Raw genomic sequence first — 26,255 nt, forward strand, 5'->3', positions numbered from 1 at the left:
GCCAGTTCACCATTTTTTTTTTTTATGGTTGAGTAGTATTCCATAGTATACATATACCACATTTTATTAATCCACTCGTGGATTGATGGACACTTGGGTTGTTTCCACATCTTTGTAATTACCAATTGTGCTGCCATAAACATGTGAGTGCAGATGTCTTTATTATAAAATGTCTTTTTTTCCTTTGGGTAGATGCCTAGTAGTGGGATTGCGGGATCAAATGGTATTTCTATTTTTAGTTCTTTGAGATATCTCCAAATTACTTTCCACAGAGGTTGTACTAATTTGCAGTCTCACCAGCAGTGTAAGAGTGTTCCTATCTCTCCACAACCACACCAGCATTTGTTGTTTTAGGACTTTTTGATGAAAGCCATTCTCACTGGAGTTAAGTGATACCTCATTGTGGTTTTGATTTGCATTTCCCTGATGATTAGAGATGTTGAGCACTTTTTTATATGTTTCCTGGCCATTATTCTGTTTTCTTTTGCAAAGTTTCTGTTCATGGCCTTTGCCCACTTTTTAATGGGGTTGTTTGATTTTTTTCTTGTTAATTTTCTTAAGTTCTATATAGATTCTTGTTATCAGCCCTTTATCGGATGTGTAACATACAAATATTTTCTCTCATTCTGTAGGTTGTCTATTCGCTCTAATGATAGTTTCCTTGGCTGTGCAGAAGCTTTTTAATTTGATCAGGTCCCCGCTGTTTTGGGGGTCTTCTTCATAAATTCTTTGCTTAGGCTGATGTCTGTAAGAGTTTTCCCAACATTTTCTTCTAGAATTCTTAAGGTTTCATGTCTTAGGTTTAAGAGATCATGTAATATATTCTTTCTGTGTCTTGCCTATTTCACTTAGCATAATGTCCTCCAGATCCATCCATGTTGTGGTAAATGGCAGGATCTCCTTCTTTTTAAGGCTGAAAAATATTCCACTGTGTGTATAATATATATATATCTCACATTTTTATCCATTCATCTGTTGATGGACAATTAGATTATTTTCATATCTTGGCTGTTGTGAATAATGCTGCAATGAACATGGGAGTGCAGAATCTTTACAAGGTAGTGATTTAATCTCCTTTGGGTATATACCCAAAAGAGGGATTTCTGGGTCGTATGGTAGTTCTACTTTTAATTTCTTAAGGAACCTCCAGCTTTCCATAATGGCTATACCAATCTATATTACCACCAACAGTGTACTAGGGTTTCCCTTTCTCCATAACTTTGTCAACATTTGTAATCTCTTGTCTTTTTGATAATAGCCATCCTACTAGGTATGAGGTGATATCTCATAGTGGTATTAATTTGCATTTTTTTTTTTTTTGTACTTAGTGACGTTGAACACCTTTTCAAATATTTTTTGGCCATTTTTATGTATTCTTTGGAGAAATGTCTGTTCAGGTCCTTTGCTCATTTTTAACCAGATTCTTTTTCTGCTATTGAGTTGTAAGGGTTCTTTATAAATTTTGGATATTAACCCCTGACCAGATATGTGGTTTGCAAATATTTTTTCCAAGTCTGCAGGCTGCCGTTTCATTTTGTTAATTATTTCCTTTGCTGTGCAGAAACTTTCAAATTTGATGTAGTCTCCTTTATGTATTTTTGCTTTTGTAGCTGCAGCTTTGGATGTGATAGCCAAAAAATCATTGCCATGGTCAATGTCAATGTACTTTTCTCCTATGTTCTCTCCTAGGAGTTTTATGTGCCCTTTTATCCATTTTGAGTTGATTTTTGTGTATGGTATAAGATAAGATACAAAAGAATTTAAAAATAAACTGTATAATGTCACTTATCTACTGTCTGTGGAGTAGTGAACAACATGATAACGATATAGTAAGACATCCTGGCCCTCGCTTCTAGTTCTAAATACCATAAGCTATATAACCTCAGACAGGTTAGTCACTTACTACATTGGACTGTGTTCTCATATGTAAAATGGGGAGGGTGGTAGTGAGGAATTGCTCTTACAAGGGTGTTGTAAAATTCAGTTGAGCTATTGACTTTCATAACTATAAAGAACTGTGCAAAAAGTAGTTGTAATATTAATAAGTTAAAATTTTAAACATTTAAGACACTATACTTGTATTCATATATATCAGTATCTTATTTGGGATGGGGAAATGGGCAGTAGAACTAGAGAGATGGAGAAGAAAACATGTTCTCTAGGCTAGACCCCTAGGTGGGAGTATTAAAGAGACCCATGAGCACTAAAGCTGGAGTTCGATTTCCTGAATGTGGCAAGTACACAACATGTATGTACAAAAATTATTTAGGAAAATTCTGCATCAGGACTAACAGTTATATTTTCATTCAATATGAGAAAATTAAGCACCAAAGTGTGTCCTAACATTCTACTTGTTCTTATATTATGTTTTTAGTTTATAAAATTAGAGATTTGGACTTAATGCTGTAACCATTGAAAAACCTTCTACTTGGCTTGACAAATTAAACAGACACAAAGACAACATAAGGCAAGTTCAGCCAGGCTAAACCCACAACAGAAAAAGAGAAAGATGAAATATTTTTTTAAAGTTCATTTTCATGGATGACAGCAAGAAAGTCCCACTTTTACTGCAGATCATCAGTTAAGGATCCTCCTTTTTCAGTAGCTCAGACACAGTCATTTATATTGAAAATATGTCGTGATCTTTTTTTCAATGTGATTATTTTTAATGAGATAATATGCCTTTCCTAGATAAGAGCAATATTTTATTTTTCCCTGTATTATAGGAACTTAAAAATATTAGATGATGATGGTGATAATGGGCTACAATTTAACCTCAGCTCTAGGATGTTGGCCAGAGGAACTTTGTAAACTATTTTTAGTACAATAGAAAAATTCTTGGAGTTAGAAGATGTGGTTTTATTTTAGTTCTGGCATTTTACTGATCATGTGACTCTGAGTGAGTCATTTAACTTTCCAAGCCCCATTTTCCTCCATTGTAAAATACTTAAACATTACTGAGAAGCAAATGAGATAATACATATATAAACATCCCTTCAATGAGCTCCTATTGCATGGAATTGGTCTGTTCCATACCTGGATCTCTAATGCAAAGCAATGTACTGGGAAAGTGCCAGACATTGAATAAATATAAGATGTTTATTAGTTTTTTAACATGTAATATAGAGGCTACAAATCCTATAAGGACAGTAATGTGACTGGTGAAAAAAACCTAGTCCTGTTTTAGAAATCCATAGACTCATAGAATCTCAGTGATTATACTGGACAATCTCTTTACAGATGAGAAAGTAGAAAAACAATTACATAGTTAACTTGTGGCAAAGTAAAACTAAGATCCACCTTTATAGTACACTTTAAGATTTGTAGCTGTACTGAATATTACCTGTTGCCATGTTCATAACAAGATGACTCAAAAAAGTAGCCTAAGTCATACTTCATTTTAGGTTTCTTTTTAATAATGACCTGTAATATAACTTCGCTTTGCCCTATCTTAAAAAATAGTATGGCCGGGTGCGGTGGCTCATGCCTGTAATCCTAGCACTCTGGGAGGCTGAGGCGGGTGGGTCGTTTGAGCTCAGGAGTTCGAGACCAGCCTGAGCAAGAGCGAAACCCTGTCTGTACTAAAAATAGAAAGAAATTATCTGGACAACTAAAAATATATAGAAAAAATTAGCCGGGCATGGTGGCGCATGCCTATAGTCCCAGCTACTCGGGAGGCTGAGGCGGGAGGATTGCTTGAGCCCAGGAGTTTGAGGTTGCTGTGAGCTAGGCTGACACCATGGCACTCTAGCCCGGGCAACAGAGTGAGACTCCGTCTCAAAAAAAAAAAAAAAAAAAGAGAGAAAAAAAAGTATTCAAGTCCCGAAACAGGATCTATTCTGATCTGTATAACTGGCTGGCATTTTAGGGAAAAAGTTGCAGGCTCTGTGACTTTTTCCACAAGATATGAATTATTTTCTATATATAAATTATATAAATAGAAAGCAATTCCAGGGTCATGATGAAAGCTTGGTCTGTCTATGTTTCAGCATGTCTATGGGAATGTAAAACCCTGTAGTTTTAAGAAAAATCTACCTGGCAATTGAAGATAGTGAGGTCCAGTATCATGGAAGTGAGAATGGAAATTAATTTGTTAAAAAAAAACCTCTGTCCCTACATTAGAGTTTCAAGTTGACTTAAAGTCATATTTCAGCCTATTTAATGGAAATATTTTCTAGTTGAATTAAATAATGCTTATGCTTTACCAAGGGTGGAATATCTCTACTCCAATGGGATATGACTAGAAAAAAAAAAACTTGAGCTGAGGTCTGAAGAGCAGATAGGATTTAATAGGTAAAAAAGGAGGAAAGAGATTCTATGGAGAGACAAGAGCATGTGCAAAGGCCCTGTGGCTTAAAGGAACAGTCAAGTACTGGAAAGCAAAAGTAGTAAAAGAAGGCCGATGTGGTTAGAGCAGAGAGCACAGAGAACAATCGGGAGAGGTGAGTTAGGGAGGTGGAAAGGGGCAAGATCACCGTGGTTCAGGTCACCTGGGTAAACTCCCTCTCACCTACAGACTCAAAACAAGTATTTCTTCCTCTCAACGCTTTTCCTGACACTCTCTTTTACAGAGTTGATATTTCTGACCTGGGCTGCCATGCTCTGTGCACATATTTCTATTATTGCTTCACTGTATTGCAATTATTTATTATTATATATCAGTTTCTACTAGAAGGCTCTGAGTTTTCTGAGGACAGGAACTATGCAATACTTACGTTCTTTCCTCCAGCACCTAGTACCATGCCTGACAGATACTAAATATATGTAAATATTTTCCAGATGAATCAATCAATCAAGTTTGGTCTTTCATTAGCAAACACAATTATTTGTGCTTACATCACCCCACATAAATGGTCTGATCCTGTATACGCAAAGTAGTTCAAACCACTGGGTAAAAGGAATAGTTTAAGTACAAAGCCTAATTCAGGTGCAGGGAATGATAATTTACTAAAATGTACATTCCAGGAGCTCAGAGACCTGGTATGTCTGGTCTAACTCTCTGTGCCTGGAGTCGCATACATACAAAGTCCAAACCACAAACCCATTTACAGAGTGGATAACTATGGTGAAAGTTCTGAGATGAGAATGCCTTAATCCTAATGTGCATTTTGCTAATAATTTTCTTATGAGTGAATAACTTAGATTGCATAACTGTATTTTCCCCATCAGTGAAAATTATCAGAAGTATTATAAAATTCAGTTTGAGTCCACAACGGACTCTGAAGCTGAGTGAGTGAAGGCTGCTTAGTTATATCTGAGTGTTCTCTCCATCTAATGACAACTGTTCTCACAGAATTCTAAAGGGAAAGTCAATCTAAGCATCAGGTATGATGTAGCAAGAAAGAAACTCAAACATAGATTCTGGTCAACTTACTTTGTGGGCCAGTAGTTATATGACGTGGTAAATTAGACTAAAGAAAAAAGACAGGTATTTTATAAAGACCTAAAGAATAGTTTTTAAAAAGGAAAAACTTTTTATTTGTTATAAAAAGAGATCCCTTTAAACCTTACTGGTGTGTCCATGGGCATATATTTATGCTAATATTATACTGAAGAAAAGGTAGAGCAAATATATAAAATTGCCAAATATTGTGAATGAATTACACAAAGCTATTACTAATACACTTAATTTTATAGTGAATAAGGTATAGTCATTTCAAATTAAGACTTGTAAGCTCTTCCATTAAAATATTGGTCCCTTGAGAGCAGATACTGCATCTTAATCTGTTATATTCCCAGTACTAGGTACAGCTGTAAGAATAGAGAAAAATCTCAATAAATATTTGAGAAATGAATAAATGAACAGAAGAGGTCTGTATGTAGTACCGTCTTTATCCCACTCTTCAGGCAAAATATCACACCTAAAATCCACCCTTGACTCTGAAATTTGAAGTAGCCTCTTAGAAATATGGGATATCAAAAATTATTTTTGCCAAATTGTAAGTAGCTCTTGGGCACTTTGACACTGGGAAGAGGGTGTTATTGATTTGCACCTGCTGTGGCACAGCATTTAGTGATGATTCCATCCAGGCTTTTAGGGATGGAAAATAACTGAGTGAGCCAAGAGGATGAGGGCTCTCCATTTCATTGAAAACTATTGTTAAGAATCAGACACTAACTTGACCGTTAGGTTTGCACAGGATCGTTGTACAATCTGGACTTGTTATAAACTTGTTTTGTTCCTTCCAAAGAAAATCTGATGGTGGCTGGTGCTTTGCTTCAGAGGCTGCTGCCCACACCTGAAAGAAAATAGTTTGTTCATGACAAATGCCATTGGAGTTCAACACAGTTTTGCAAACGTCACAGGATTATTGCAACATAATCTTTCTGAACAGATAAGGTTTTACAATACCATGACTGTATACCATATAATGCCAAGCTGTATGACACCAAACAGCACCTGTACAGGTTTAAAGGAAAGCACGAGAAAGAGCGGGAGCCTGCCAGCCTCAATCATCTGTTCTCTAAGCAAATCTCTTCATCTTTCAAGGATTATGTTTGCTTAGTTTTAGGAATTTAGGAATTTCATTTGAACAGTCAAATCATTTAAAAAAGGGACTGTATACAACATTGAAGAAAGCTGTGGAAATTTAACTATGGGTATTAATTTACATCCAAATGATGGACAAAGTGACACAATTAGCCAACAACAACAAAAAATCACATCTTATGTACAGTCTGAGTGATGGTAAGACCAGTGCTGAGCCACAGGCTGATGGTGTAAATGGATTTTTCCTCCACGATTCTAGTTTCTGTTATTTAAATCTTATACTCACTGTTACTGTGGAGTTGGCCTGCATTACGATATTTGGAAGGAATCGGTACAAAGAAACTCTCTGTCCATTCACATTTTGCTGGAGAAAATGATCTCCAATGGTGAGTTCTTTGTCAAGGGAAGAGTTAACGAGCTTCACGAACAAACCCTTGATATTCACTTCAGCTATTTTAATGTCTCCAAGAGAACTGGAAAACAAAACACAAAGATTATAAGGTGTCTTCTGATAGGATTGTCTTTGGCTCACTCTGAGAACGCAATAATAAATATGCTTTGGAAGCTGCTCCTAAACTGTATTTTCTATTGGACAAGTTCTACACAGAAATAGCGTATTTTGTAACCTAAGATAAATGGCTTGATCTCTTAGTTCTGTTTCTTGATCTGTGCAATGAAACTACCTATTTCACATAAAATAATTAAAGAAAACCTAAAAAGCACTTTAGGTGTCAAGGTATAAATACCATAGGAAGGTGTGATTATAACTATTTAAATTTCCTACTGTTCAACATAAAATCATTGCGACATGAAACTCTCAAATGTAGATCAAGAGATAAGTTAAAACATTTCTGAAAATATGGCTGAGAAGATGAATAGCAACTATGTGATTAAAAGAATTTTGAAAAGTGAAAACATTATTATATACACATAAGATGGTATTTTTTTTACTTTTGGAATTGTGTTGAGAGCTTGGAATGTTCCAGAGATCAAGCTCATCATTTATATATCAGCATTTTTCAGAGTATTAAGTCATAACCTATTAGTAGATCATGAAATCACTTTGGTGGGTTAGGACCAGCATCTTAAAAGTAAAATATATCTCTACCAATAATAATAACTAATACTACTCATGTGCCAGGCACTTAAAAAACAGTACATATCTACACCTCTTTCTCTCTCTATTTTTATATATATCTTTATAAATCCCTCCACAATTTCTTATCCACAGTTCCAAAATCTAAAAAGCTCTGAAAAACCAGAAAACAGTTTAAAAACATATTTGAAGTAAAACCTGGCTCCAAACCGAAGTGAGATTTATAATCTTCCTTAGTGGTTTGTATTTGTATGTTTTCCTACAGAAAAATTAATGTTTGATTTTTGATACTTCTCTAAGTCTTTCTTTTTCTATTTTTATAACATTTTATATAACTCATAAAACAGTGCTTGTATAAAAATTCACACAAAGTTGCTAGAGAGCATACAATTTCCAAAAATGTCCTGGGTTTTTGTTACATTCAGTTTTCTAAGGATGCACTCAGATCAATGGTAAAATGCAGACGTGATATTTCATTATCTTTGGTAAAACTATTCTCATTATTTTGTCTCCTCACAGTATTAACTCTGATATCCACTTTGTGCAGGGTCTGCTATTACTAGGATGTCAGAAAAACATTAAGGCTGGATCTACGAGAGGCAAGTATTTCCAAACAGCAGTACTTCAGTGTTACCTACACAGCCGGGCAGGGTGCAAGCGCAACGGCCTCCCATCAGGAGTCTCGAGAACTCCTCTCAACTGGGCAAGAAGCAAACACTGGGTGGGAGAAACGGTGGAAACTGAGGCCACCTCTAGAGGAACCCAGGTGGCCATGCTGTGGTGTAGTCAGGCCAGCGACCCTCACCTTTCCAACAGCCATCCATCCATTCACCACTAAGTAGATCCCATAGGTTGGTTGATTGCAGCTGATGTGCTACTCCTCCCCCCAAACTTAAAAGGAAAGGAAGGTTTGGGGCCAACACCAAAGGGGGAGGAGCACATGAGTGCTAATGACACTAGACACAATTTTATTCCCTGTCAAATGGATTGTTGTCACGTAGACACAGCCAAGGTGAACTGAAGCAGGATTCCAACACTCAGTACATTCACGACTATCTTCATACATTCTTTAAAAACTTACTAACAGAGAAGATGATGAAGACTACCACCTATTGTGACTTACTATTTCACTTAACACCAAAATGTGTGCTAATTTTTTAGTCCTTGAAATACAGGACCAAAAAAAAAAAATTCCAAAAAACAAGTAAAAACCTAAGAATTTAGATGGGGGGAAGGAAGAGGGTTGCCAACAGATTTCACAGAACATATTAAATTTTGAAAAAAGAAGTCTTTTGTACTTCTATTACTTCATGTAAAAAAAAAACGCTCACTGGAGTTACCTGTATGGATGAACAGGTGAGGACCCCATGCAGACAGAACACAGGACCTGCAGGCGTTTCCTGACAACGGTCCAGAGGGACGGGAGACAGCTCCCATTCTCTAAGTTCTGATGGGGTGTTATATAATATGCGTTCTAGATGCCATGCCATGTTACTTTCCTAAAATTCACCAAATTCTGAATTTGAAAGTATATGAGTCACCAAAGATTTTGGTGACGTCAACTTGTAGTAACTCATTTAATCCTCACAATGACGTACATATTTTTCATTGAAATATTTCTACGTATTTCTTATTGAAGGTCACCGTCAAAAAAAAATGTGAGGAACGCTATATTATCTCCTTTAAAATTCTCACACCAACCTAGTGAGACGAGTACTATTTTAAGTACCATTTTATATTGATAGGGAAACTGAGGTTTAGAGAGATTAATTCCCATCATCTCTGGGTGACACTGTAACAGCATGCTAACCAGTTTCTCCAGTCTTATCCCCTTGTCAACATTCTCCATTTTGCTTCCAGAGCAATCTTTGTACAATCAAAACCTGATGTTGCCACTTCCCTGCTGGAAATCTTTCAATGTCTTACCATTTCCTTCCAGAGAAAACACAAACTTCATCAGGCTCTATGTAATCTGCCAGCCTCTTTAATCTCCTTTTCCCTACTTCCCATTCTTAAACCGCCACCAGAAAGAATTCCTTGCAAGAGCATAACTGATGCTGCTGCATGCTTCACCCACTGCCTACACACCTGCTATTCCCTCTTCTTCTTACCTGTATCCTTACTAATACTTCACATTTTCAGACTTCTTGATTTTTTTTCACTGTTGTGGGTACAAAATGGAATCTCATTGCTATTTTAATTTGTTTGTCCCTGATTATAGTGCAGTAGAACAAACTATTTATTGGCCACTGTTTTCCTCTTCAATGAATTGGCTGTTCATATCAATTTGCTCATTTTTCTATACGCTTGTTTTGTATTTTTATAGTTGATTTATGGTATTTATAGTATAGTATTTAAATATATGCACATATTTTCTGCAAGAAGAGGCTTTTGTTAAAAAAAATTTCAGTCTCTTATGGTACAGTTTAAACTTCTAAAATTTTTACTGTGATAAATATATTAATATTTTTCTTTCCAGGTTTGCTTCATATGTCCTACACAGGAACTCTTTCTCTACTCTTATGTCACATTTTCTTCTAAATATTTCAAGAATTTGCTTTTTATAGCTTTAATTTGTACATATATGATATATGTGTGTTGTACATATATGGTATATACGTGTGCGTGTATTTCATAAGGAACTAATTTTCCTAGCTACCTTTATTAAATTGTCCCTCATCTTTCTGCTGATTTGTAATGTCACCTCTGTCATGGAGCAAGTTTCTGACTATTATAAGGCTTTCTGTCCTATTGATCTGGCTTTCCATCCTATGTCTATACCAAATGGTTTTAATTTATATTGATTTATATTAAGTCTTGATTTTGGTTGGACAAGTCCTCTGTCATTTCCTTTCTCAATATTGTGTTAACTGTTTTGGACTTTGACCCTTCATGGTAGGCAGAATAGCTGCCCAAAGATATCCATCCCTAATCCCTGGATCTGTGACTATGTTATATTCCATGGCAAAAAGGACTTTGCAGGTATAATTAAAGTTATGGATCTTAAGATAGGGAGACTATTTATTCAAGTGGGCTCAATCTAATCAAACAAGCCCTTAAAATTGGCGAATTTACTCCAGCTGGAAGCAGAAGAGAGCTGCAGCAGAAGGGAAGTCAGGGTCCAAGCATGAGAAGGATTTGATGCACTGTTGCTGGCTCTGAGATGTGGGAGCCCATGTGCAAAGACTGCGGAGAGGGTTTTCAAAGCTAGGGGTGACTCCATGCTGACAGTCACTGAGGAAATGGGGCCCTCAGTCCTACAACCACAAGGAACTGAATTTCCTCAACAACCTCAAAGAGCCTGGAAGTAGATTTCCCCCGGAGCCTCCAGAGAAGAACCCAGATGTCTAACACCTTGATTTTGACATTGTGAGACTCTAAAAGTTAGCTGAGCCAAGCCAGACTTAATGACCTACAGAACTGTGTGTTAACAAATGCATGCTATTAACATTATTTTAAGTCACCAGGTTGGTGGTAATTTGTTATGGCAGCAACAGAAAACTAATACTTCTTATGATTTGAGAATCAGTTTGTCAGAAATGTTGCCCAGTTGGCCTGCAGTTTTAGTACCAATGTCTTAGCTGGAGATTTAGTCCAGTGTTTCTGTTTTCTATTTTTCTGTTGATAACCCAACTGCCAGCCAATTTCTTCTTTGTTTCTTTGAAGGTAAGTGCCCTTTTTCTCTGGTTGACTTGAAGATTTTCTTCATCTTCTGTTTTAGAAGTTTTTCTGCAGTGTACCTACGTTTGTTGGTTTGTTTGTTGTCTTTTGTCCTGATGGGAGTTGGTAGTGCTTCTTGAAATTTTGGCTTGATCTCTGTCATTAGTTTGGGAAAATTCTCTGCTGTATTTCTACCCATACTGTTCTACCTCAATCTTTCCTCTCTTTCAGTGACTTTAATCACAAATAGATTTTTACAAAAATCTTGCCATATTTGTCCCTTATGCTCGTTTGTAATGTCCTTGCTTTCTGTAATTCAGTCTTGGTGTTTTCTTCTGAGAATATTCCAGTTCAGTAATTCTCTCTTCTGCTAGATCAGAGGTACTGTTAAACCCACCTACTGAGATAGTAATTTCTGTTATTGGATTTTTTATTTCTAGAACTTGCTTTTGAGTCTTTTACTTTTAATTAGGTCTATGCTGAAATTTTTATCTTGTCATTTAATTCTTTGAATATTTTAGTCATCGTCCCCATTTAAAATAAATCCCTGTAGATAACCACAGTATCTGGATCTCCTAGGCCTTTTTCTGGTATCCATTTTCAATCTTGATTTTTGGTCAACTTTTATCTTTTGTACACCTTGTTGTTTTTGACTTAGTGCCTACTATTATAGATTAAAAATTACAGGGATAATTTAAAGTTCTGCATAATCTTTTCTCACTCCATAGAGAATTTACTTTTGCCACTGACAAGCATCTATGTTGAGAACAAATCACTTTAATTAAATCAGGATGTGAACATAATTTGACGCTAGACTGGTCTGTTTTGAATACAGCCTTACTCTTGGGTGTACCCTTCGAAGGTCCAGTTGAAAGCCTGGGGTACTCATCAGTGTCCCTTCTTTGTGATGGACCTGGCATGCCAATTTTTATTCACCCCATCCTATTATCCTGCCAAATCTCTGGTTAACTCATCAGCCTCTTAGCTGATGCTTTCAAATTGGCAGCTGTTTTGAGGATGAAAGTGGCTCCAAATGTCAGGCTGTCATTCTGGGTTTCCTCTCCAAGAAGAGGAATTATGAGAATAAAGGGTGTAAGCATCTATGAAATCTCCTGATATACACTACCAAATTCCCTTCAAAACAGCAGCATCACTTCATACTCCCACTGCATTATACGAGAATGCTCGTTTTATAGAAGTTCGCTTTTACCTAACAATTTCTTCTCTACTTTGTCTGTGTTATCATCACAGTTCTTATTAAACTGTGGATGTAACATTTTACTCCTGTTTGACATCCCTGGAATTTCTTTATGTCATCCTCATCTTACTGTTAACTAAATTCTCTGTGGGATGTTTTTATTTTTTGACAGAATACCCTTTTGTTTTTCAGACTTGCTTTTTCTGCCCAGGGAGATGAGCACTAATTTGATTTTTGCTTTTAAATAGGTAAAAACCCTGGAATAGCTCAGCTATCCCCTTTGTTATCACACAGATAATTGAATATTTACAGTTGCTTTCTAAAAATCTTTTACTATTCAAGTGAACTGTTTATTCATTCTTCTTAAATTTTTATTTTATGCACATAAGTAGAATAAATTTCCTTGTCTGAAAGGAAACAAAATCCATTGTCCCTATCAGGGAACTTTATTTGCCTTATTTTTGTGTAAGACCCAAAGCTACAGAAAAATAAGTTACACAATACATGGAAATTCACAGACCCAGGCTGTTAATCTGCCATCACACAGCCTTTGGCAGTTATCTTCTTCTCTTCCCTGCAAGGTTTCCCATTTATCTTTAGTAGGAAAGTAACTTGAGACTTCTGCTTATAATTTTTGAGTGGCTGAGAGTGGAAAGTGATGTCCCAATCGTCCTGTCAGTAGCCTTTGCACAGACTCGATTTGTAAAGAGATTGAAGGGACACATGGCTATGTCACTTCTTTAAAAAGAATTACTTTCCATTATTTAAGCACTGATTTATCTAGTTGTTGGGTTCTCCTTAATAGCTTCATTGTATTTATCTGCTTTTAGGTTTCTGCTACTCTGTAATTTGCTAAAATTATCTTTAGAGTTTCAGTTCTGCCAACCTGTTATCTACCAAACTTTCTCTATACAGGTTGGCATCTGTGTTAACAGTCGTGGGAGGTATGGGCTGGTGAGGGGGTGTAGCATTTAGGACTCTTTAATTTTTTAAAGGAAAAACTTGGAAGGGCTCAGGGAACTTGTTTAATTTTATTGGAACTATAAGAGAAGAGCCCTCACACCTAAAAGTGTTGATGACAGATCATTAATGTAATGGAGAGGTGAATTTGTACATCATTACCACTAGGTTCTAAATCATACAAGGGAAGAATAAATGGGGCGTAGTCTGAATCACAGTCATTTGGGAATATGAATAGATTTGCAACTTCATAAATTACTTTGAACCAGAACTATTCATGTGGTTATTATTATCTTGGTGAGGCCATCTGAGTCCAGAGTTTACTATTGATATCATTCTGACTCTAGACTTCAGGAATGCTGAATTGCCTGGAGGTAGAGATGATAGATGGATAGGAAGGTAACCTTCTTAATATAGTTTGGTCACTCCAAAGGCATCTAGAACTAAACTTGAAGCCAAGATAAGGTCTTGGATACAGGGAGAGAGATCATGAAAAACTAGTGAAAATTTTAATAATGTATCTACTTTGTTTCTTGTTTGCCTACAAACCCTTTTTTCCTTCTGCTGGCAGATATTAAACTGATCTCTAGAGATGGTAGGTGGTAGTAGGAAAGAAACAACAGCTTTTTTTTTTTTTTTCTTGAGACAGGGTCTTGCTCTGTTGCCTAGGCTAGAGTGCAGTGGCATCATCCTTGCTCACTCAAACTCCTGGGCTCAAGCAATCCTCCTGCCTCAGCCTCTCGAGTAGCTGGGACTACAGATTGGCACCACCACACCCAGCTAATTTTTCTTTTCTTTTTTGGGGAAGTGGGGGCAACGATGAGGTGTCACCCTTGCTGAGGCTGGTCTTGAACTCCTGGGCTCAAGCAAGCCTCCCGCCTCGGCCTCCCAAACTGCTAGGATTACAGGTGTGAGCCACTGAGCCCAGTCGAAACAACAGTTTTGATTGAAAACAACCAAATTGAGAATTAGCTTCTGTTTCCAGTCAAGGTGGAGTAACAGAAAATGGATTTACCATCCCACCTGAAACAACTAAAATTTCGGGAAAATATATAAAACAATGTTTTTGAAGATATTGGATATAGGTCAGTGAAGAATAGTGATCCCTGAGGCAGGGAACAAACGCAGTGAACCTTCACATTTCCCCAGATTATTTCTTGAAAGAATTTCCAGGCTGTATCACGGAGTCTGCATCCTCTCTGACTTGACGAAATATAGCTGAGAGCCTAGAAAGACCAAGGTGGCTGGAAGTTGCAAGTAGAATACCAGACAGGAGACTGCTGCACAAAGAGAGAGCTCTGGAGATTTTTAGAGGGTCTCCTTTGAGTATTTGGCAGAAGAGTGATCAGTGTGTTTGTTTTAGTAAACTCCACAAGACCGCAGAAAAAGACCATTTGAAAGGATTAGAAGGAACAGCACTTAGAGCTCCCACAGGGTAAGGAAGAATGTCTGTTTCCAACAACCAGACTGAAAAGCCTCATAATTCATGGGGCACTGCATAGAGTACTCAGGAGATTCTTGCCTCAGTCATGAATAATTAGCCCTAGACTAGATATTGCCCTGCTCCCACCTAACACATTTTAAAAGCAAGTCCCCAAAGGCTCCGAGTATTTCCAAGTAACTTAAGCATGTCCCAGAACAAAACTCAAGAATATTTATAGGAACACAAAAATATTCCGGCTCCCAAACAAGGTAAAATTCAAAATTAGTGGCATCTAAACAAAGTTACCAGGCATGCAAATAAGTTGGAAAATACAACCCCTAATAAGGAGACAACCAATAAAGCAAAACTGTCATTGAATTGATATAGATGTTAGAAATAGAAAAGGAAAAAAATTCTTGTGAATGTATTTGTATGTTCAAAATGCTAGAGAAAAAATTGAACATGTTATATAGAGACACGGCTGAGATAGAAAATATACATGGCTGAGATTTTAAAATTAAAAGCTACGTGGCTGAAATTAAAAAGACATGGGATGGGATTAACAGAAGAGTAGTCATTACAGATGATCAGTGAACTTGAAGACATAATAATAGCTACTATCCAAAAAGAAACACAAAAAGAAAAAAACTAAAAAAGAAAAAAATAACAGAGCATTAGTGAAATGTGGTATAACTTCATTGGAGTCCCTTGAAAAGAGCAAAAAGGGGAGAACAAAAAAATATTTCAAGAAATAATGGCCAAAATGTTCCCAATTTTTTTTAAAGTTCAATCTATAAATCTGCAAATCAAAGAAGCTCAACAACCCTAAGCATAGTAAATCTGAAGAAAGTTATATCAAGGCACATCATAATCAAATATCTCAAAAGAAATGATAATGAGAACATCTTAAAAGCTGCATGAAGGGGAAAACAAGAGACATACTTGTCTAGAGGAGCAAATTTAATAATGACAGCAAGTTTATTAAAAACAATGTAGACAAGAAAATAGTGGAGCAAGATCTTTACTGAAGAAACAAGAATAACAAGGACAAATAGAAAACAAATAACAAAATAGTAGACTTAACCTAATCATATTAATAATCACTTTAAATGTAAATGGTTTAAATACCCCAATGAAAAGACACATATTGTTAGATTGGCTAAAAGAGCAAGTCCCAACTGTATGCTACCTACAAAACATGCACTCTGAATATAAGGACACAAATGGTTTAAAAGTAAAAGAATGGAAAAAGATGTACCACACTAGCACCAGTAAAGTAAAGCTGCAGTGGCTGTATTAATATCACACAAAATAGATTTCAGAGCAAAGAATATTATCAAGGATAAAGAAAGTCATTTCCTAGTGATATAAGGGTCAATTCATCAGAAGTCTATAACATTCCTAAGCATTTCTGCATCTAAAAAATAACAAAGCTTCAAAATACATGAAACAAAACTGATTGATCTGAAAGGCAGAAATCAACAAACCGACAATTGTAGTAGATTTTAATGCCCCTCTCTCAATAATTGCTATGACAAGTAGACAAAAAATCAGCAAAATGACAGTAAACGTAACACTATCAACCAATATGACTTGGTTGACATCTATGAAACACTGCATTCAACAACAGCAGAATACGCATTTTTTTCTAGCGTACTCAGAACATTTACTGGGATAATCAATATCCTAGCTACGAAACAAGTATCAGTACATTTAAAAGGATTCAAGTCATACGAAGTATGTTTTTTGACCACAATGGAATTTAATTAAAAATCAATAACAAGAAGATATCTGGAAAATCATTGGAACTGAAAAATGTGCAAAACACTTGGAAACTAGATGACATACTTCCCAATTACCCAAGGATCAAAAAGAAAATGCAAATGGAAAGTGGAAGATATTTTGAATGGAACAAAAATGAAAATACAACATAACATTTGCAGGATGCCACTAAGGTGTACTCAGGGGAAAATTTATAACACTAAACAACTGTGTTAGAAGAGAAAAAGATGTCAAATAAATGATCTCAACTTCTACCTTAAGAACTTAAAAAAAGATAAACAAATGAAACCAAAATAGACATAAGAAAAGGAATATGAACCAGAATGGAAGTCAGAAAATAACCAAAAAATAGGGGAAATCAATAAAACCAAACACTAGTTCTCTGAGAAGCTCAATAAAACTACTATCAGGAAAAAAAGAAGAGAGAAGATACAAATGACCACATCAGGAATGAGAAAGTTGACATCAGTAAAGATTCTACAGATACCAAAAGGATAATAAGCCAATATTATGAATAACATTATGCCAGTAAATTTGGTAACTTGGATAAAATGGACAAATTACTTGAAAGACACAAACTACCAAAGTATACACAAGAAGAAACAGATAACGGGACTAGCCTGGTATCTATTTAAAAGTAGAATTTGTAGTTCAAAATCTTTCCCACAATGAAACTCCAGGCCCAGATGGCTTCACTCATAAATGCTATAAAACATATAAGAAAAAAATATTATTACTTCCACTCTTTTAGAAAATGAAAGAGGAGAGAATATACTGCATTTTATTCCATGAGGTGAGCATTGCCCTGATACTAAAGCAAAGATATTACAGGAAGAGAAAACTACAGACAGATGTCCTTTACAAACAGATGCAAAAGTTTGAAACAAAATTTTAACAAATTGAATTCAATGATATATTAAAAGGATAAACATTATGCCCAAATGAGGTTTATTCTAAGAGTGCAGGGTTGCTTTAACATTAAAAAAGAAAAAAAATGATCATCTCAATAGATGCATTAAAGAGCATTTGACAAAATCCAACATCCATGCATAATATGCATTACTGCAGATTAAACGTTCTGAATCTCAATTCTGTCCCTCCATTGCTTGAAACTTTCCCATTGATTCGCATTGCCCAAAGTGAAGTCCAAATTCTTCAACCTGATGTTCAGAGCTCACTGTGATCTGTCCCCCACCTGGTCTCCTACAACCCTGTTACTCCTCTTCATGCACTGCTCAATGTAGCCACACTGTATGATGCTCTGTACTTGATCTTAGCTTTTCTTCCTCCTTTGCTTCATTTATGCCGCTCCTTTGCTCTAGAGCATAAACAAAGAATCCCAAAATCATCATGGGATTTTTAAAGAAACAACATATAGATGCCCAATTCTACCACTAGGGATTCTGACTCAGTCTGAGGTGAGGTCGGGACATTAACAGCTCTCCAGGTGATCCAATTGGGTAGGTAGAGTTGAAAACCAATGATCTAGAATGTTCGTACAGACTTCAAATTTGCATCTCCAATACTTACCTATCCTTCAAAGCCTAGTTAAAATGATAGCTCCTTTACAAAATCTTCTCAGATCATCCCCCGCTGGAAGCAAGCTCTCTCCTCCAAGTGCCTTGGTATCTTATTTGCCTCTCTCTTCATCCTCACCCGTAGGTATTCCCTTACCTGAGTGTAAGTTCTTAAAATCATATTCATAAGTCTTTTTTATTTTTAAAATTTTAATGCTGTTTTTATTATTACATAATAGATACACATATTGTGGAGGTACATGTCATAATTTAATACTTTTATATAATTTGTAAAGATCAAATCAGTATAATTGAGATATCCATCGCCTTAAATATTTATCTTTTCTTTATACTAGAAACATTTGAATTATTCTCTTCTAGCTATTTTGAAATATACAATAGGTTACTGTGAACTATAGTCACCCTACTGATCTATCAAAAATTAGGTTTAATTTATTCTCTCAAAATGTATATAGTACCCATTAATTAATCTCCTTTCATTCCCCACTTTCCACTATCCTATGTGGCCTCTTGTAACCACCAGTGTACTCTCTGTCTTCATGAGATCCATGTTTTTAGCTCCCACATGAGTGAGAACATGCTGTATGTTTTCTCTGTTTTGCTTTTTTCGTATAACATAGTGACTTCCAGTTCCTTCCATGTTGCTGCAAATGACAGGATTTCATTATTTTTTATGGCTGAATAATATTCTATTGTGTATATATACTACATTTTCTTTATTCATTCATCTGTTGATGGGTACTTAGGTTGATTCCATATTTTGGCTACTGTAAATAGTGCTGCAACGAACATGAGGATGAAAATATCTCTAAGACATATCAATTTCCTTTCTTTTGGATATACTTGCAGTATCCATTTTTAGTTTTTTGAGGAACCTCCATATATTAACAATTTTCCATTGCTACTGTACTACTAATAATTTACATTCCCACCAATAGTACACGAGGGTTCCCCTTTCTCCATATCCTTGTCAGCATCTGTTACTGCCTGTCTTTTGACACAAGCCATTTTAACTGGGGTGAGATGATACTGCATTGTGGTTTTGATTTGCATTTCTCTGCAGATTAGTGATATTGAACGTTTTTACATATACCTGTTGGCCATTTGTATGTCTTCTTTTGAGAACTGTCTGATCTTTTGCCTATTTTTAATTGTATTATTATTATTGCTACTGAGTTGTTGGAACTCATTATATATTCTGGTTATTAATCCCTTGTCAGATTGATAGTTTGCAAATATTTTCTTCCCTTTTGTAGGCTGTCTCTTCACTTTGTTGATTGTTTCCTTTGCTGTGGAGAAGCTTTTCATCTTGATGTAATCACATTTGTTCATTTTTGCTTTGGTTGCCTGTGCTTTTGAGGTCTGACACAAAATATCTTTGCCCAGACCAATATCCTGAATCATTTCCCCAGTGTTTTCTTGTAGTACTTTCATAGTTTCAGGTCTTAGATTTAAGTGTTTAATCTATTTTCATTTGATTTTTGTATATGGTGAGAGATGGGAGTCTGGCATCATTCTTCTGCATGTGATTATCCAGTTTTCTAAGCAACACTTATTGAAGACACTGTCCTTTCCTCATTGTATGTTCTTGGCACCTTTGTTAAAAATGAGTTGGCTATAAATGTGTGCACTTATATCTTCTACTTTGTTCTCTATTTTTGCTCCATTGGTCTATGTGTCTGTTTTTGTGCCAGTACTATGCTGATTTGATTACTGTGGCTTTGTAGTATATTTTGAAGTCAGGTGGTGTGATGCCTCAGCTTTGTTCTTTTTGCTCAGGATTGCTTTGGCTATTTGAGGTCTTGAGGTCCCATATGAATTTTAGGATTTTTTTTTTCTATTTCTGTGAAGAATGTAATGAGTATTTTGATAGGGATTGCACTGAATTTGTAAATTGCTTTGTATAGAATTGTCATTTTGACAATATTAATTTTCCAGGCCATAGGCTTGGAACATCTTTCCATTTTTTTTTTTTTTTTTGTTCTCTTCAATTTCTTTCATCAGTGTTTTATAGTTTTTCTTGTATAGGTCTTATACATTTTTAGTTAAATTGATTCCTGGGTATTTTATATTCTTTGTAGCTATTATAAATGTGTTTGCTTTCTTGATTTTTCTTTCAGATTGTTCCCTGTTGGCATATATACATGCTACTGATTTTTGTAGTTGATTTTGTATCCTGCAACTTTATTGAATTTGTTTATCAGTTCTAATAGTTTTTTTTGTAGAATCTTTAGGTTTTTCTAAGTATAAGATCATGTTTTCTGTGAACAAGACTCACTGGAAAATTTCCTTTCCAATTTGGATGTCCTTTATTTCTTTCTCTTGCCTAATTGCTCTCACCAGGACTCCCAGTACTATGTTGAGTAAAAGTGATGAAAACGGGCATCCTTGTTTTGTTGCAGATCTTAGAAGAAAGGCTTTCAGTTTATCCCCATTCAGTATAATGTTGGCTAAGGGTTTGTTTTATATGGACTTTGTTATTTTGAGGTATGTTCCTACTCAGTTTGTTGAAGGTTTTTATCATAAAGAAATGTTGAATTTTATCAAATGCTATTTCAGCATCTATTGAAATGATCATATAGTTTTTGTTCTTGGTTCTATTAATGTGACATTATCATGTTTATTGATTTGTTGTGTTGAACGATCATTGCATCCCTGGCTTGCATCTTCCTTCATCATGGTCAAGTGAGAATGACTGGAAAGCCTAGAGAAATGGATAAATTTGTGGACACATACAATCTACAAGATTGAATCATAAAGAAATAGAAAACCTCAACAAACCAATAATGAGTAACAAGATTGAAGCCATAACAAAAAGTTTCCAATTAAAGAAAAGCGCAAGACCTGATAGCTTCACTGCTGAATTTAATGTGTTGTTGACATTGGTTTGTTAGTATTGTGTTGAAGATTTCTGCATCTATGTTCATCAGTGATGTTGGCATGTAGTTTTTTTTTTTTGTGTTTTGTCTTTGTTTGGTTTTAGTATCAGGGTAATTCTCGCCCTTAGAATGAGTTTGCAAGTATTCCTTCCTCTTCAATCTTTTTGAAGAGCTTGAGAAGAATTGATAATAGTTCTTCCTTAAATGTTTGGTAGAATTCAGCAGTGAAGCCATCCAGTCTTGGGCTTTTCTCTGTTGGGAGCCCTTTATTACAGCTTCAATTTCATTACTCATTACTGGTTAGCTGAGGTTTTCTCTTTCTTCATGATTAAATCTTGGTAGGTTATATGTGTCTGGGAATTGATACATTTATTCTAGGTTTTCCAATTTGTTGATAATATTAATGATTCTTCTTCACTAGTCCTGCTAAAGGTTTTGTTGATCTTTTCAAAAAACCCAACTTTTTTTTCATTGATCTACTGTATTTTTTTTAGTTTCAATTTCATTTATTTATGCTCTGATCTTTATTATCTATTTCCTTCTACTAGTTTTGAGTTTGGTTTTTTCTTGCTTTTCTAGTTCCTTGAGTGCACAATTAGGTTGTTTATTTGAAGTCTTTCTGGGTTTTTTTGTTGACATAGGCATTTATTGATATAAAGTATTGCTTTTCATGTATCCCATAGATTTTGGTAGGTTATATTTCCATTTTGATTTGTTTGAAAAAATTTTTAAATTTTCTTCTTAATTTTTTCATTGACCCATTGGACATGCAGGAGCACGTTAGTTAATTTCCATGTGTTTTTTTCTGAGGTTTCTCTTGCTATTGATTTCTAGTTTTATTTCATCATGTTCAGAAAAGATACTTGATATGATTTCTACTTTTTTATTTTGTTGAGACTTGTTTTTTGTTTTATGAACTAAGATATGGTCTATTCAGGAGACTACTCCATGGACTGATGAAAAGAATGTGTATTTTGCAGTAGTTGGGTGACATGTTCTGTAAATGTCAGCTATTCCTATTTGGTCAAGTGTGTAGTTTAACTCTGATATTTCTTTGTTGATTTCCTGTCTGGATGATCTGTTCATTACTGAAAGTGAGGTGTTGAAATCCCCTACTGTTATCGTATTGCAGTCTGTCTCTCCTCTTAGCTCTATTAACGTTTGCTTTACATACTCAGGAGCTCCAGTGTTGAGTGCATAGATACTTGTTGTATCTTCTTGCTGAATTGATCCCTTTAGCATATATAGTGACCTTGTCTCTTTTTATAGTCTTTGATTTGTAGTCTATTTTATCTGATATAAATGCAGCTACTTCTGCTCCTTTTTGGTTTCCAGTTGCATGGAATATGTTTTTCTACCCCTTCACTTTCAGTCTATGTGTGTCTTTATAGGTGAAGTAGGTTTCTTGTAGGAAGCATATTAGTTGGATATTGTTTCTTTATCCTTTTACCACTCTATGCCTTTTATTTAATAGCTGGAGAATTTAGTCCATTTATATTTAGTGTTATTATTGATAAGTAAGGACTTTCTATTGTCATTTTGTTTCTTGTTATTTTGAAACTCCTCTCTTTCTTTCTCTTTTCTTGCTGTCTCCCTTTGTGATTAAGTGATTTTTCTCTAGAAGTATGCTTTAATTTTTTTTTTTATTTTTAGTGACTCTATTACAGAATTTTGCATTGTGGTAACATGAGGCTTACAAAAAACATCTTATAAATATAACAAGTTATTTTAAAGAGATGACAACTTATCTTAGATCACAAAGACTAAAAACCAACAAAGGAAAAATGAAAAAAATCTCTACACTTTAACTTCATCTGCTCCACATTTTGATGTTTGGTTTTCTCAATGTACATACATATTTTATATTGTCTATTTATTAATAGGTTGCTGTAGATATTATTGTTTTTGATAGATTTGTCTTTTGGGCTTCATACTGGAGTTATGAATGGATTGCACTGCACAATTACAGTATTAGGATATTTTAATCTTACCAGTGGGTTTTGTACCTTCAAATGTTTTATTTTTGCCCATTAGTGTGTTCTTCTTTTTCTAGCATTTCTTGTAAGTCAGGTCTGGTGGTGGTGAATTCTCTCAGCTTTTGTTTGTCTAGGAAAGACTTTATCTCTCCTTCATAGTTGAAGGATAGCTTTGTTAGCTATAGTATTCTTGGATGCTATTTTTTTTTCTTCCCGTACTTTAAAAATGTTGTCCCACTCCCTCCTGGCCTGTATGGTTTGCACTGAGAAGTCTGATGTCAGATGAATTGAAGCTCCTTTATATGTTATTTGCTTCTTTTCTATTGCTGCTTTTTGAAGACTTGATCTTTGAGAGTTTGATATTATGAGAGGTTTTTTTTTTACTTCTCTGTGGCCTCAGGAACTGTCTCATCCTCATTTGATTTCTGGGATATTTGTGATGATAATCTTGGCACTGTATATTTGTTTTTGTTCTCTGGGGGTGGGGAGATGAGGTGAAGCCAGCTTGCTTCTATGACACGATTTTTTCTGATTGCATTTAAATGAAAGGTTTTGTTGAATTTTTGCTCAAAATAGCTCATCATTTTAACACAATAGGTACTGAATGATTTGATGAGGTGTTTTTAGACAGTTGAGCAAATACTTAGGTACTTTCCACAGTTAAATGGTAATAGGACAAAAGTAATTGATTTTAGGAAACATGGCATAAGGGTAAAATAGTTTCCTTTATATATGACCCTTAACTCTTGTTAATAACTTCTTTTAGCCTTCTAACACCCTCTATCAACATGTGCTTATTACTAACATTTCACAATTCCATGTGTTGTTTATGCAATAAGTAAAGCAGGGTTATGTAAACGAATAGATGAGTTAGCTTTTTTATTTCAGTCCTAATATCAACTTTCTTTCTGATCAATTCATTTTACCACAGATACTAATACCCATAAAAATGGATCAATGAAGTAAAAATTTACGTCTCTCCTTCTGTCTTGAACTCAAGAACCTACTAGTAGGAAAAAAATATATTAAATCCATCTGAATAATTCACCACCAACAAAAAAGGTCCCTGAATAATTGTGTTGACCGTATTTGTAGGGATTACGTAGCACTGTTTCCTCTGGCACCTTTGAAAAATTAGCATTCTGTGTTTGGTTCCCCAGGTAGTTTTATCAATTGCTTTTAATTACTCAGAAGATGAAATAGTTATTTTTCAATGAATTGCTTAGGGTTTTAGATAAAATCATATATATAACAACAGATTAGAACTTTATTTTTTACTGATATGTTGGTCCTACCAAACAGAAGATATTAAATAGTTCAAATAGACTATGTACCTGGATGTAGAATGGCCAACTTCTTCAAGAATCATAGAAAAGTGTTTGTAAGTTTTCTCAGTGTAGCTTGAGTGTGCAGTAAGTTTCTTTGGATTACCAAACAAAGAAAGGAAATAATCCTCTCCTTCCCCAATTACAGGTGACTCAGGACCAGAGCTCAACAGAGTATGTTTCTTTGAACCCAATGAGCAGCTGACTTCTTTCAAAGAAACTAAAGAGGAAAGCAACCAAGAGAATAGTAAATAAAAGAACATTAAAAGAATGTCAAGCCATTATCTTTAATCCCTGCTTCTACAAAACTATATATATTCTTTATACATTTTACTGTCACTGTCAAACACCATGAGAATAGTTAGAAACTTTAAACAAATGTCTATCAAATAACCAGTAAGTGGATATTTTTAGTGACATCTCAATTCCTAGAGATTATTTCAGTTATCTTAAACTATCAATTATATCATCAACATAATGACTATTTAAATGATTGTTTAGTTGTACTAGAAGCATCATCAGTTTTTGAGTAGGTAAAACATTTGAGTCTGTCAAATTTGAATATGTTATACATAAATATAGCCTTATTCTATTTCACATTCTCTATACTCCCCAAATTACAATCCATAAAGTCTCAAATGAGTCCTTTCTTACCAATAGTTAGTACTATTGCCAGGTGAAGACTTAAAACTTCCTCTAATCAACTAAAATACTTTATTAGAAAGATAAAGTAATGCTTAATCAGATTCTAGTCTCCTCTTAGAAGTTTTTTTCTTTTGAAATTCTCACTACTAGGATTCAAATACAACACAGTTTTCATTATTTTTCACAGAAAGAGCCATTCTGGATGAATCTAATAATGTGTCTACAGAGAAAGAGTTACACTAAAAAGAGGCAACATGGGGCAAAGTGGAAAGAGCAAAGTGTCTTGGATTTAGACAGACCTGCAATTGTATTCCAGCTCTGCCATTCACTAAGACAAGTGATCTAATCTTTCCAAGTTTTAATTTTCCTGAAAATAAAATAAGAACAATACTACTCCTTTGTATAAGAAGATAAGAGGATTGAAGATAATGTGGGTAAGCGTCCAGCATAATGTTCACCATTTAGCTAGTACTCAATAAATGATAGCTATTACTACAGTACAAGAGTTCTGATTAATGTGATCCTGGGTCCGAAATCCTCAAAGGATTAAGACAATCTAGAGTTTGCTTTAGATTCTTATATCTTCCACAAAACCAAAACAAGGTGAAAGACATAAAGGAATAAAATCATAGTTCTTCAAGAAGATTCCTTAAAGTATTTTGTTGAGAAGAAATATTTGGAATTAAATTAGTTCATTCCTAGTTAAGCTGAATATTCACTTAATCCTTAAATTCCTTTGGGGAAGAATAATATACAGCATTCTTCTCAACAGCTCATCCTGAAGAATAAAAGCCCTTTCTTCCAAAAGGAAAGAAGGTATGTTAATTTTGGTCCCAATTGTTATTTCCTTTAGGACAACAGATGGCAGTGTAACAAGTTTCAGTGGACCTAGACATCTATCTACAGAAGCAGAATCTACGGTAACTGAGGGAGAAGACTACATCCCAATTCAGTTCCCATCTTGCAAAGGGAAGCCACTATATTTTGGGTTTTTTCCCCATTACTAGGAGCTTTTGTAGTTTAACCCAAGTACAGAACATATGCCATGATGATTTAATGCCAAATGATGGAAAATCTTCCCTCCCTAGATCTAAAATGTGTATTTGCGTTTTTAAGTATATGGGTTTTGATCATTGCTAAAGGTCAGTGTAAACTTTGGAGACTTCTTTGTAAATTTTATCTTAGTCATATAAACAAGAAACATAGGAAATATAACTATCATGGCAATAGAACAAAACCCCATATAACACTGTACCAAAGCCTTAGGAAAATACCAGAAACAA

At 35.1% G+C, this 26,255-nt stretch overlaps 1 protein-coding gene across 1 annotated transcript in view; it reads right to left on the reverse strand.

Moving 5' to 3' along the window:
• The window catches only part of LMNTD1 (lamin tail domain containing 1), a 54,226-nt gene that overhangs the window by 22,622 nt on the left and 5,349 nt on the right, over positions 1-26,255 (reverse strand). Inside the window, exons 3-5 of the mRNA XM_069491206.1 lie at positions 24,337-24,535; positions 6,777-6,963; positions 6,120-6,239 (exon numbers count right to left, since the gene is read on the reverse strand). Coding sequence (XP_069347307.1) covers positions 6,120-6,239; positions 6,777-6,963; positions 24,337-24,535 — 506 coding nt within the window. The remainder of the gene's footprint in view (positions 1-6,119; positions 6,240-6,776; positions 6,964-24,336; positions 24,536-26,255) is intronic.

The sequence above is a fragment of the Eulemur rufifrons genome, chromosome 16, assembly GCF_041146395.1.
Source record: "Eulemur rufifrons isolate Redbay chromosome 16, OSU_ERuf_1, whole genome shotgun sequence".
NCBI classification, from domain to species: Eukaryota; Metazoa; Chordata; class Mammalia; order Primates; family Lemuridae; genus Eulemur; species Eulemur rufifrons.